Below are 14,203 nucleotides of genomic sequence, written 5' to 3' on the forward strand. Positions count from 1 at the left end.
TAGGTCTTATATTTTGGAGAAGAGGATTTTTAAAGTTTTATTATATAAGACTATATAAAAACAAATAATTTTCAGGGCGGGGCCATTTTTGACCCTGTGGCAATAATTTGAACAACTTTGATAGGGGTCCACAAGATGATGTTGTATACCAAATATCTAAGCTCCTGGACTTACGGTTCTGGAGAAAAATATTTTTAAAGATTTACTATATAACACTACGTAAAAACAAGGACCCCCTAGGCGGGGTCAATTTTGACCCTGTGGCAATAATTTGAACAAATCTGGTAGAGGTCCACTAGATGATGCTGTATACCAAATATCTAAGCCCTGGGCCTTACAGTTTCGGAGAAGAAGATTTTTAAAGATTTACTATATAACACTATGTAATAAAACTAGTGACCCCTGGGGCGGGGCCATTTTTGACCCCAGGAGAATAATTTGAACAAATTTTGTAGAGGACCACTACATGATGACACATACCAATTTACAAGGTTCTAGGCCTTGTGTTTTTTGAGAAGAAGATTTTTAAATTTTTCCCTATATAAGTCTATGTAAAACAAGTGACCCCCGGGGCGGGGCCATTTTTGACCCCAGGGGGATAGTTTTAACAATTTTGGTAGAGGACCACTAGATGATGCTATATACCAAATATTAAGGCTCTAGGCCTTGTGGTTTTTGAGAAGAAGATTTTTAAAGTTTTTCCTTTCCGTTGCCATGGCAACCAGAGTTCTGCATGGAATTCAATTCTTTGAACAATTTTCAACAATTGGGGGACCACCCAAGGAACATTCCTGTGAAGTTTGGATGAAATTGGCTAAGCGGTTTATGAGGAGATGAGGTTTAAAGTAAAAGTTAACGGACGGACGGAAAATTAGTATGTGTACTAAATATGTTATCCAGTTTAAATTTAGACGTTACTTGTCTTTGTGAGTTAGGAGAAGATTTTTTTAGGTTTTCACTATAAAACATATAGAGAAAACCAATCAGCCCCGGGGTGTGGCCAATTTTGACCCCAGGGCCATAATTTGAACAAACTTTGTAGAGGTCCACTAGACGATGAATCATGCCAAATACATACATGCCATATTTTTTGGAGACCATTCCATGAGATTAGGGCAAAAGGCTTAAAATTTAGGGGGATTTGGAAAGTATTCCGGGGGATTTTATATCGAAAGTATAAGTTCACGAAATATCAATTTTTTGTATTTTATTCACATAATTATATAAAAATATTCATTCAATATTGCAACTGAACTAACATCAATTCATAATATATTATGCATATAACACTTCAATGTATTTATATAAAATGTTAAATAATGAAAAAAAGTAAATTTTTACAAAAAGCACTACTAAAAAAATGAATTTTTAGGCACTTCACAGAACTAAGTAAGCACTACTAAAAAAAATCATTTTTAGGCACTTCACAGCACTAGGTCCACATGACAATCAGGATAGCAAACACATGCACAATTAATTGCATGAATTGGTTGATTTATATAGCATGTCCTTGGAAGGAACAAATGAGCTGCAAATGTTATGTTCATTAAACTTTACACTCAGCAGATTGTGAATTGTTTCTGAAGTCAATCTTGACCTTGAGTCTGTCTGAATTTTTCTCAATATGCTGAAACAACGCTCAGCGTTTCAGTTTGATGGTGACTGTACCGATATGAATTTAGAATAATCCATCATTATCAGAAACAGTACAGTATACCGTAACATTTTCACACGTCGGAAAATTGTCCAATAGTTGCGTGTTAACATCTTCATTTGTAATTTAATGTCAACACCCTTACAGGGTTAAAACAAACAAACAATTTGTGACACCTATACAAATTTATTGCGACCTTTCGATCGTATAACGCAGAGATCAAAGGCGCTATTATGGCACACTGTGTAACAATCAAAACATGTACCCTACTGATTGGCAGTTTGTGCAAGGCTGTCTACATACCATCAATCGATAATCCAGATGTAAAATACAGCGCATCAAATTCCTTACCGTAAACACGCGGATCAAATCTCGGGTAATAAAACCAGTGACAACACGCTCGTAAGCGGAGGTTTAAAAAAAAAATCTTTTTTTTTTGGAAATTCCGGGGGATTTGCATCTCCCGCCGGGAGACCAGGGGATGGACCGAAATTCCGGGGGATTTTTCCCCCCTCCGGGAGATATGGCATGTATGCAAATATCTAAGCTCTAAGCCACATAAGTTCAGAGGAGATGATTTTTGAAGTTTTCACTATAAACATATAGAGAAAACCCATGACCCCCCAAGGGGGCGGGGCCAATTTTGACCCCAAGGCCATAATTTGAACAATCTTTGTAGAGGTCCACTAGACGATGAATCGTGCCAAATATCTAAGCTCTAGTCCAAGTAAGTTCAGAGGAGAAGATTTTTGAAGTTTTAACTATAAACATAGAGAGAATACCCTAACCCCCCGGGGCGGGGCCAATTTTGACCCCAAGGCCATAATTTGAATAATCTTTGTAGAGGTCCACTAGACGATGAATCATGCCAAATATCTAAGCTCTAAGCAACGTAAGTTCAGAGGAGATTTTTGATTTTTTTTTACTATAAACATATAGAGAAAACCCATGACCACCCAGGGGCGGGGCTAATTTTGACCCCAAGGCCATAATTTGAACAATCTTTGTAGAGGTCCACTAGATGATGAATCATGCCAAATATCTAAGCTCTAGTCCAAGTAAGTTCCAAGTAGAAGATTTTTGAAGTTTTCACTATAAACATATAGAGAAAACCCATGACCCCCCGGGGCGGGGTCAATTTTGACCCCAGGGCCATAATTTGAACAATCTTTGTTGAGGTCCACTAGATGATGAATCATGCCAAATATCTAAGCTCTAGTCCAAGAAAGTTCCAAGTAGAAGATTTTTGAAGTTTTCACTATAAACATATAGAGCATACCCATGACCCCCTGGGGCGGGGCCAATTTTGACCCCAGGGCCATAATTTGAACAATCTTTGTAGAGGTCCTCTAGACGATGAATCATGCCAAATATCTAAGCTCTAGTCCAAGTAAGATAAGAGGAAAAGATTTTTGAAGTTTTAACTATAAACATATCAAGTATACCCATGACCCCCAGGGGTGGGGCCAATTTTGACCCCAAGGCCATAATATGAACAATCTTTGTGGAGGTCCACTAGATGATGAATCATGCCAAATATCTAAGCTCTAGTCCAAGTAAGTTCAGAGGAGAAGATTTTTGAAGTGTTAACTATAAACATATAGAGCATACCCATGACCCCCTGGGGCGGGGCCAATTTTGACCCCAGGGCCATAATTTGAACAAACTTTGTAGAGGTCCACTAGACGATAAATCATGATAAATATCTAAGCTCTAGGCCAAGTAAGTTCAGAGGAGAAGATTTTTTAAGTTTTCACTATAAACATATAGTGAAAACCCATGACCCCCCGGGGCAGGGCCAATTTTGACCCAATGGCCATAATTTGAACAATCTTGGTAGAGGACCATTTGGTAATCCTACCTACCATGTATCAACGGCCTAAGCCTTGTGGTTTGGGAGAAGAAGATTTTTAAAGTTTTTCCTTTCCATTGCCATGGCAACTAGAGTTCTGCATGGAATTCAATTCTTTTCAAAGGGGACCACCCAAGGAACATTCCTGTGAAGTTTGGATGAAAATGGCTAAGCGGTTTATGAGGAGATGTCGTTTAAAGTAAAAGTTTACGGACGGACGGACGGACGGACGCCGGACAAATTGTGATCACAAAAGCTCACCTTGTCACTATGTGACAGGTGAGCTAAAAACAGTTCAGTCCATACAGCTTCTACATTATCAACTTGTAAGTCAGTTCTCAATGTGAAAGCAACATCTTCCGAGCTAAAAGAATTAGTCTATTTCAGGAGGAGACATACTTAGCCAAATGGTTTTGAGAAAAAGTCATTGAAAATAATTTATAAAAAGTACAATAAACAGGCAGTCATAAAAGTAAACTTGAACACTAACTTAGGCTCAGATGAGCTTAATGAAAAATGTCTTAAACAAAATAATTGAGAAGTTGCCCAAAATGTTACAGCTACATGTAAGAAATGAGCCAAGTATCAACAAGAGATGTTTGTCAAACATTATGCCCCCACCTGAGCGTCATGTTGTCAGGATTATATGAACAATTGAATGAAATAAGCATGGACCAAAATGACAGCTGATTAGTCACTGGCATTGGATGCCGTTGAGGCAGTTTTCAGATTATGACCATTCAAAGTGTGAGGATAGAGTGTGTTATGACCATGACCTTTGACTCTGTGACCTCAAAATCCATATGAGTCATCAGCTGGTCTACAAAAATCTAAATGTCAAGTTTGAGGGACATGGGTTCAGGCATTGACAAGTTATCACACAGACAAGCTTTTTTCAATCAATGTCACTGTGACCTTGACGTTTGACCCGATGACCCCCAAAATGGAAAGGGGTCCTCTACAGGTCAGACACAACTCCAAGTCAGGTTTGAGGGCCATGGGTACAGGCATTGTCAAGTTATCACTCGAAACATTTTCGCATTCAAGGTCACTGTGAACTTGACCTTTGACCCAATGACTCCTAAAATCAATAAGCGTCATCTCCTTGTCAGGCCCAACTTCCATGTCAAGTTTGATGATCATAGGTTCAGGCATTGTTGAGATATCACTGGGAGAAGATTTGTTATCTTTTTTGCATTAAAGGTTATTGTGACCTTGACCTTGGCTCGATGACCCTCAAAGTTAAGAGGGGTCATCTACTGGTCAGGCCCAACCTTTATGTCAAGTTTGATGACCATTGGTCCAGGAATTGTCAAGTTTGCTTTCAAGATCACTGTGACCTTGACCTTTGACCACTAAAATCAATAGGGGTCATCTACTGGTAAGGCCCAAACTCCGAGTCAAGTTTGAGGGCCATGGGTGCAGGCATTGTTGATTTATCACTTGGACAACCTTTTACCATTCAAGGTCACTGTGACCTTGATCTTTGGCTCGATGATCCCCAAAAACAATAGGGGTCATCTACTGGTGAGGCCCAACTTCCATATCAAGTTTGATGACCATAGGTCTAGGCATTGTTGAGTTATCACTCGGACAAGCTTTAAAATTAATTTACCATTCAAGGTCACTGTGACCTTGACCTTTGACCCGATAAGCCCTAAAATCATCTACTGGTCAGGCCCAACCTTCATGTCAAGTTTGATGACCATACGTCCAGGAATTGTTGAGTTATCACTCGGACAAGCTTTGGTCTACAGACGGTAGACGGTACCGACCGACCGACCGACATGTGCAAAGCAATATACCCCTCTTCTTCGAAGGGGGCATAATAAAAAATGTCTTATTAGAGACATTTTTTATTTTGAAGTATTTATAAATTGAGTCAGTAGCTGAGTCCTTGGATGACATAACAGTGCAGTATGTTGGTTATAAAATTTGTTTCCTTTTTAAATGATATGCCAGCATGTATAAAGATGGTCTCTTCTTCCTGTATAGAGTCAACATCAAAGTCCACAGTAAATAGATTCATGTGAGTTGCAAGAAGACAGAATTTTCAAGTTTAAACAATTTACAATGTTGAACTGATGTAAATAGTTGCTCAGATCACAGCAAGAGTAAACTGAATCAGAATGAATCCATTGAAGGTGTTGAAACAGTTTCTGTTTGAAGGCTGTTCAACTCAAGCACAATCCTTTGATATGAGATGGTGGCATAAACTGTTTTGTGAATTCTGTCCTTGAAAAGTCTTTGGTAGTCTCAAGTATCACCTTGAAGAACAGTTAAGATGAATTTTGTAGAGATTGGAAAGTCTATTGCTCTTTCGGTAACTTTCATTCTAGGTTCGGAAGTATTTGTGACATGGCGCTGAGTCTCTGAAACGAAAAACAAAAATTATTTAAGAGCAAAAAAAACAATGATAAAAAAAATAATTGAGTACATATACAAGATATTTTAAATTTACACCTTTTAACAGTCACAGAATATTTCACAGAGCCACTTGTAAAATACGTATAATAAAACATCTGTTGTTTTCTCAGTTAGATAAAGGGCACAACTCAAAATCTCTTAAAGCCGGATTTATAGACCTAATAATTAGGACCTATACATCATTATACAAATATAATACAATAACATTAGTGTATTGTCTCTGACATGACGGACAGCTATAATGATACCTTGAATTTTGTTCTTTGACAACAGACTTATCTGCTAGAAATCATTAAAACCCCTTTTTATTTCTGTTGTTTTCTTTAAGGCTGCACTCTTACAGATTAACAGTTTTGATAATATTTTATCTTTTGTCCAGGAATGAGCCAATTTTGTGTAAACATCTGAAAACCAGCGATACAAGAATGCTGACAAAAGATTTTATCGCAGTTTTTCATATTTCTGTCGCAAATTAATGTTTTTGAAAAATGCATAAAACATCAATTTTTGAAAATAAATATGAAAACTTGCAATGTGATTTTTTCAGCAGTCTTATATCACTTGTTGCTATGCATTTTCACATGCAATGTTACATATATACAGTATCCAGTGATGTGGATCATTCCATATATATGCTGCACATCTTTAATATTATAATTATAGAATGTGCATCAAACTATATGCATGATAAGCTTAAAAGTTTGTTTTAAATTGAGATTTGGTAAAAAAAAATGCTACAAACTGACTGTAAATACATACATAATGCACGATTTTCACTTGATTTGCTCTTGTGGTGTATTAACTTTTATCTTGATTTTAAATAACACAAGTAAACCGGAAATATGGAAATTTAGTTTCCCATCCAGAAACCTGCAGTTCTGTGAAACAATCTGTCCCGCCTAGTTACCAGCATCTTGGATCCATGTCAAGATCTGAAATAAAAAATGAATAATCTATTTATTTATAAACAGGCTGTTTTCTTTCTGAAGCTTAAAATATGGTTGACATTTTTCTTTAAATGCAAGGTGGTTTCTGTTTTAATAAAGCCATTGCTTGAGCTCAAGTATTCATCAGTCGTGGGGTTAAAGATCTGAACCTGTCCCACATTTGCACCCAGGTTTACCGTACTAATATTATACGGTTCATGAGTGTGTCCCAGTACTAACCCACACAGGTCAGATTGTTTGCAAGTTAAGTTATCAGGAACAGTTTGTAGAGCTGGTTGAACAATTCAACTGCAAGCTTTAAGTTATTTTAAGTTCTAAGGGCCTTTGAGCCAAGTTGATAGAGCACAAACTTGCAAACAGGGAGTCCCCAGTCCAAGTCCCATTACTAGCTGCACTGTTTTCAGAACCGCAAGAAAATTGGAAAAAAAATGTAGTTTGGGACAAACAAGTCTCCCAACTGTGACCATCAGAGCTTATGCTTACCTTCTGGCTGCTCTGGATATTTTAAAAATACTTTTTGACTAGCTACAATAATGAACAATCATTTTTTTTTTTTTTTTGACATTTCTTATGTATCCCTGTAACGCTACAACTCTCTACTGGTTGAGAAGCAGTTTCCGACGGAAAGCAGTTTCCGACAAATCGCTTTTTCGCGTACTTTCTTTAGATCTTCATAATGAAGGTACTGCAATTCAACTATATTGTAACTAGGCAATCAAAAGTTGAAATTCTTACCGAGACACGTAAGTAACTTTAATTATTATTTAATGTTTAATGTTTATTTTTCATTTTGTACACAAACTTTCACGTGGGGGATCGGCACGCGCAGCGTATTGCGCATGCGTGTGAACCTAATTTGCATATCTATGAATAGCTACAAGGTTTTCCTAAATTGACTTATACAAATGATGATCATTGTGTACATATTTGTGAACACTGGTGTCGTGCTTGTTTCGCACCCACATTGACTTAAATGTATACAAACACAAGTTTCTATCGGAAATGAATCAAAATATCATTGAAATTCAGTGTCTGCCTGATGTCGAGTATGAATTGACTGTCGTAAATTTTAAGGTTTAAATTTTTCGTTAATGCTGAAAAATTAAATAATATTTATCTCATTTCATCCTTATATTTAGTATATTGAATAAACAGATAATAAAAACACACAATAGGCACCTTAAATCTGCCCGGCATTCGATTTGTCGGAAACTGCTTCTCACCACAAGCTAATCAGAACAGTACAAGTACCCTCTTTGCGTCCCTATTAGATACACTATATGTGACGTCACACATGTGAAAAATATATCGACAATAGCAGCTTGAGCTGGAGTTATCTAAATTGTCAACAATTTTAGTTGGTATTTAAACACGTATAAATAATTCAATAAAAACGTATAAAAACTGTCGGAAACTGCTTCTCAACCAGTACCATTTAACAATGAGCGAAAGAATAAATAGTTATATTATGCATCAATGTTGAATAATAATGACAAAGTTGTTCAATATATACCCGACAGTGATCTAAACTGGATTTAATTTGTCATTAGAGTCGTTATTTTCACATAAATATATTCTTGGTCACGAATACCATTATACATGTACACAACCTGTCAGATTTGTCCCAGATTTACAGATATCGGGACACTTGATAAAAAAATCGACACATGTACAGTATACCTGAACATGTTTTTTGGCATAGTGACATAAATAAATATGTGTTTAAAAGTAGGCAATAATATTTTCGTAGAAATTCAAATTTATAACGGAGATAATTTCAAAATTGTGGTCGCGAAGATTCTCTGCGCAAGGACCGTTCGGTACTTTATGTTAGGATGGTGGACGGTGGATGTCACGATTCTGCCATAGTAAAACAACATCGTCAAAAGACTCGTTGACGGCCATTTAGGTGGACTAACTTTTTGATCCCCCCCCCCCGCATCCCCACCCCCCAGTCATCGAAATTAGACTTTCGGAAGAACAAGCCCAAAGTATTATACTATTGCATGGAATTATATTTTTGAACAAGCCCTGCTCTATAAAATTCAGAATTTGAGCAAGCCCGGCTAATTTCGACCACTGACCCCCAGGCAACTATTAAATTTATAAGCTTCAATGTTGATTTAGAATTTCTGAACTCTATTAGAGACATGATAATCTTGTTAATATAAGTCAAAGCAAGTTATAGAAAAATGATAAAAACTTTGACAGATGAAAACACTGTCATAAAATCAGTCTGTTTTTAACTTGTTTGTTTCACTCAAAACACCGTAAAATTCATATACCATGAGTCTAATGGTTGGATAGTATTTTAGTCTATATTCCATTGTTTTTATCACAACAAAACTCTTGAAATGCATCGAAATAAGAGCATTTTGTTTTTCAAAACATTTTGACAGTTGGCGCGAGGTTGCGTCCCCTGAAAATATAGTCAAAACGGCGTCGTAACGATTTGTTAATTTACTCACCGGGTTGCAGATTCCACAGAGTCGTCTTCTGTCTTGAAATTTGGCAGTTGGTTTTGTTAAAATACGCCATAATAAATAGATCGCCAATATAGAATATTTCTGTTGTTGTGGCGGCCATTTTTAGTCTACGAAGTTCGTACGCCACCCTAAGAGCTTTCGTAGAATTTTTCGTAGATCTACGAAGAAACAGGTGCTTGTTCGTACGAAAAATCTTAATAAAACGGCTAAACAGCCTGAGATACATATCGTACGAAGTTCGTACGAAAAACAGACTTCGTACGAAGTTTAATAAAACTGGCCCTTATTATAGTAAAGCTTGATGTCCGGATTTATTTTTTTAGCAAGTAATTTGGTTGGTGCCAAAAAAGGAAAAAGTCCAATGTCATTAAATGTAACGGTCAGCTCGCGCAGGAAAAAAATCAAGATAAATAAATAATGCATTGTTATGTAATGTATTTTAAACATATCCTTTATGCTTTAGAATTATAGATTTATTGCATAATTATTAATGTTCTTGTAAGCTATAGAATATTACTGGTGTTTTAAGCATTGAAAAACCGCACTCTTTCTTCGACCGAGACAGGCGGTAAATCGGTTTGTAACTTTTCAGCCGATTGCCCCTACTATGAACGCTGCCCTGAGCGGGCACCGTCCAAAAACACACTCTTCCCCCATTCCTGTTACGGTCCTTGCGTAAAATGTTGTATCCCTGAATGGCTACCTCGTTGTCTGTAACGGATTCATCAAGCCATGTTTCTGTGATTGCAATAACACCCACTCTGCATGTAGTGGCGAAATGTCTCAGTTCTGATAATTTTGGTAGTAAAGACCTTGTATTAAAATGTACAAAATGTTGACCTTTCTGTTTAAAAGCATCAAATTTGGAATAATCAATAAAATCTTCAGATGAAGTATGACTAGAATCATGTTGTTCAGTATTATTGTAGTCTGGTTGATTAGAAGTAACACTATCAAGGTCACTGGAGGTAATATCATCAAAGAATGAATCATTAAATTTATATGGATTAGAACACTCGTGACATGTCCAAGGATCTTCACTGATGGATAGTTCAACAAACTCGGAAGGTGAGATTCTGTGACACTTTATGTGCCACCGCTGATAGCAAGCAACACATTTTACAGCACGATGGTTGCAGGCAGTTGGACGATAACATTCTGTGCAGGGGTTACGGACCGGACCTGGGTTGGCATGTACATCTCCTGCTAATAGTAGTAGCAAACGGAGAATGATCCGGGGTTTGAGTACCTTTTCACGGGTAGTATATTGCAGGTGATACTGCACTTGATATATAATCTAGTGACTTCATAAAAGATTCCAAATTTAGTTTGTTTTATTAATTCTGCATCTTCATAAATACCTCCGTCATTTGTTTATAATGTTTCAATAAATAGTGTACATTTCTTAACTATCTTTGTCATTATGTTATTTTTGTTAAGAATGACACGGTATCGTAAACTGTGATACCGGCTTTTCCCAATATCGATACCATTTACCGGGTTTTAGCACCACCCAAATTAACGTGTTCGAATAATTGCTGGTCCATTTGTTTATATCCTGTTGTAGATGTATACTGAAGAGTCAAATGTCTAATTTGTAACTGTATATTATAATTTGTAACCTTGCTAAAATCTCAATATATTCCAGTCTTCATAGAAACAATCAATATGGACAGAAGACGAAAAAGAACAGGTGATGATAAATCACCAACAGTATCAAAGAAAAGAACCTTACCAGATTCTGTCAGTTCAGACAAATCTCTAAACTGTCTTGCCACAGTGAAGGCATTTATTCTGCCAGCAGGTATTGAGAAAATGAGGTTGCAAATCTTTGAAACCCAACTAAAGAAATATGGTGGAACAGTGCTTAAATTGTATGATAATCAGGCAACTCATTTAATTGTTGATGATAAAATGGAACCAAACAGATTGTGTAGAATTTTGAAAATTGCCTCACCTCCAACTCGTGTGAAAATTGTAAAATCCAGTTGGCTCAGTGCTTGTTTTAAACGCAAAGAACTTCTTTGTTTTGACGACTACAGACTTGATTGTTCAACATACATAAAAAGTAAAGAGCCTGACCTAAGTTTTGCAAAAGAAAAAGCTACTGCAGCATCAAACTCTGAAAGTACTGTTGGAGGAAATGTTAAAACCAAGAACATGTTGCCAAAAGCTGGTTTCATGTTTGGTCACCATAGTAAAAATAACATACCTGCTTCCGCTGACGATGATGACAGTGACTACTGTCCTAGTGATGGGGAAGGGAAGCCAGGGGACCCGTCCTCTGGGAATAATGAATTTGCAGTCTCACCACAGAAAGAGTTACCCGTAAGTTACTGTTCAATAAATAAATTATTTATATATATATACATTGTAGTGATAATATATTAGTGATGAAACGATTATCCAGTACAATTGATTAATCATTGCTGACAATGCTATGTTGGCGACAATCGATAGTCTTACCTGCAAATACCTGGGATCCCGGCTTGATGAATTTTGTTTTTGAAAGCTTTTTCGGTAGCGTTGGTTATTAACAAGTTTAGTTTTTTTTTTTAAAGTTTTTTTAAGTTACTGTATAGATATTAACTTACTGTTGCAAAAAGCATGACTAAAATAATTAGCATCACACATACTGATTCCAGGTTAAACCATTTAAATGATCATGATTAAACTATGTATAAAGAATGTATTCCTTAATGATATTATGACAGTGTTCTCAATAAGAACCGGCTGCCGGCCAAAATGGATGGTTCAAATGGCAATTGGGCCGGTTAAAATTTGGAAAACTAAATGAATTTTAAATAGAATAAGTAGAAGCAGGTCGGTTACTTTACTCTTTGAGACGGTTCAAGTGAAACTTATTGAGAACCCTGTATGAACTTTTGATACTTGGTCATTTTTGATTTGATTATCGATAGCAAATCGAGTCCGATTTTTAAATTTATATATATATATATTCTTATACCGGTACCAGATACATACATCTGATGAAGCATTTCAAATGATGGCATGTATAATGTGAATACATTCGAAATATTGTAGCAATGCCAAATCTAGCCAACATCGCTTTAAATTACTGGCATACATGTACTTAACATTAAACATATTACAAATTGTTTAAAGGTTTTATGTGTGCTTTACTATTCAGTCATATCTATTTTTCAGGTTGGGAATTGGGTCTGTGCACAGTCCTCAAAAACACCTGTGGAAAATCAAAATAAACACATCACTGACATACTAGAGGTATTTACAGTTCAAGTGTTTGGGTTTGTTCTGTCCATGCCATGTTCTTTATGACTTTCCTTTTTATGTTACTGTTGGTACTGGTCTATTCCACTTGGAAAACTGCAGTTGGTAATTGAATGTATACACTGAACAAATTACTAAATGTCCATTTAATGAATTTTTTTTGAAAACTAATGTATTGACTTGATATTTGAAAATACAGCGTTATGCCTAGAATTCTATCAATTTTTATAAAGAAATAACACTCTTCTGTCGAGGTTGACCATGAGAGGTGATAGGTGCTATTTCCAATGTTTTGGCACGAGAAGCACGAGGATTATGAATGTAACGCCTAATTTCATTTTAACGCAATACTTGTTGAATGTCCCACAAAAAAACACAAAAAAATGGATTGAACAACAATTGAAGAGCAGGCAAGGGACCCAGGAATGCCGATGTGGCAGGTATGACCAATTTTGTAAATAAATAAATACATTCCAATATAATATGGGAAATAATGAGTTCTGTTTTAACCAATAATGAATTATTATCATTATATTTCATTATCATTGCATATTGTTAATGAAGCGACACTCGAGTATCCGTAAGTTGTGGGAGAAATTTATAAGTACTGCTTCCTGACATGGGCAGAAGGCCAAAATGCAGCGTAACAACTCGCCACCAAGATAGATATATGGTTCTATCTGACCTACGCAACCATTTCACAACGGCAAGGCGGACTGTTGGCATGCTTAACCAGCCAGTTAGCCCTTATACCGTCCGCAACTGGCTCCGGGCCGTCAGTATTTGTGCCGGTCGACCACGGAAGGTTCCTGTCCTTACTGCGAGGCACAGAGCAGCACGATTAGCATGTTCGAGACGGAATCTACGCTTAACTAAAGCTTTTGTGGATGAAATCAGATTGAAGCTCCATTGGTCAGATGGGTGCGTTCGCATTTACCAACAGAGGGGAGAGCAAATCAGTGAATGCAGTTTGATGGTTGTTCCGTGATGATCTGGGCAGAAATTTCAATGTACACGAAGACTACAAATGTCCCTATCCATGGATAATTAAACACAGTGAGGTATCAGAAAGACATTATTCAACCAGTAGTGTTACTGCACATTCAAGCTAATCGAGGCATGATGTTGTTGCAAGACAATGCACCATCTCTTCTTGCACGGTGAACTGAAGAACCATTAGTATTCTAGATTTTCTTGCAAAAAGCCCAGATCTAAGGCTTTGCCCCAACAACACACTGCCAACGAACTCAGGCATGATATTCATTGAATGTGGGACATTATCTCACAGAACTACATGCACAGATATGTAGTTTCAATGAGGTCAAGGAGCCATGCAGTAATTGGTTGACATACAAGCTACTAAATTTATCACTTTCTCTGGACAGTACTTTGTGACTTTTGATTTTATGGGTGACAATCTTTAACATTGTTATTTTAAATGAATGGACTTTTCTAATAATTTTTTTTATTGAAAAGTTTGCAATAAATTGTGTAAAATGTGTGTATTAAACAAGTTCGAGATTTTATTTATTTCATACTCGTATTTTAATCAAACACCTAGTGGACGTTTAGAAATTTTGTTCAG

General features: G+C 36.6%; 1 protein-coding gene and 1 long non-coding RNA gene across 2 annotated transcripts in view; one reads left to right on the forward strand and one right to left on the reverse strand.

Moving 5' to 3' along the window:
- Positions 1–539: 539 nt before the first annotated feature.
- On the reverse strand, positions 540–9,295 carry LOC128210281 (uncharacterized). Its single transcript, XR_008257136.1, has 3 exons — positions 9,166–9,295; positions 6,804–6,865; positions 540–5,878 (listed from the first exon to the last, which is right to left on the reverse strand). It is a non-coding gene; the product is annotated as an uncharacterized LOC128210281 (long non-coding RNA).
- Positions 9,296–10,884: 1,589 nt separating this feature from the next.
- Positions 10,885–14,203, forward strand: part of LOC128211649 (DNA polymerase lambda-like) — a 78,040-nt gene continuing 74,721 nt past the window's right edge. Inside the window, exons 1-2 of the mRNA XM_052916648.1 lie at positions 10,885–11,694; positions 12,535–12,612. Coding sequence (XP_052772608.1) covers positions 11,035–11,694; positions 12,535–12,612 — 738 coding nt within the window. The 5' untranslated portion in view covers positions 10,885–11,034. The remainder of the gene's footprint in view (positions 11,695–12,534; positions 12,613–14,203) is intronic.

The sequence above is a fragment of the Mya arenaria genome, chromosome 12 (genome assembly GCF_026914265.1).
Source record: "Mya arenaria isolate MELC-2E11 chromosome 12, ASM2691426v1".
Classification (NCBI taxonomy): domain Eukaryota; kingdom Metazoa; phylum Mollusca; class Bivalvia; order Myida; family Myidae; genus Mya; species Mya arenaria.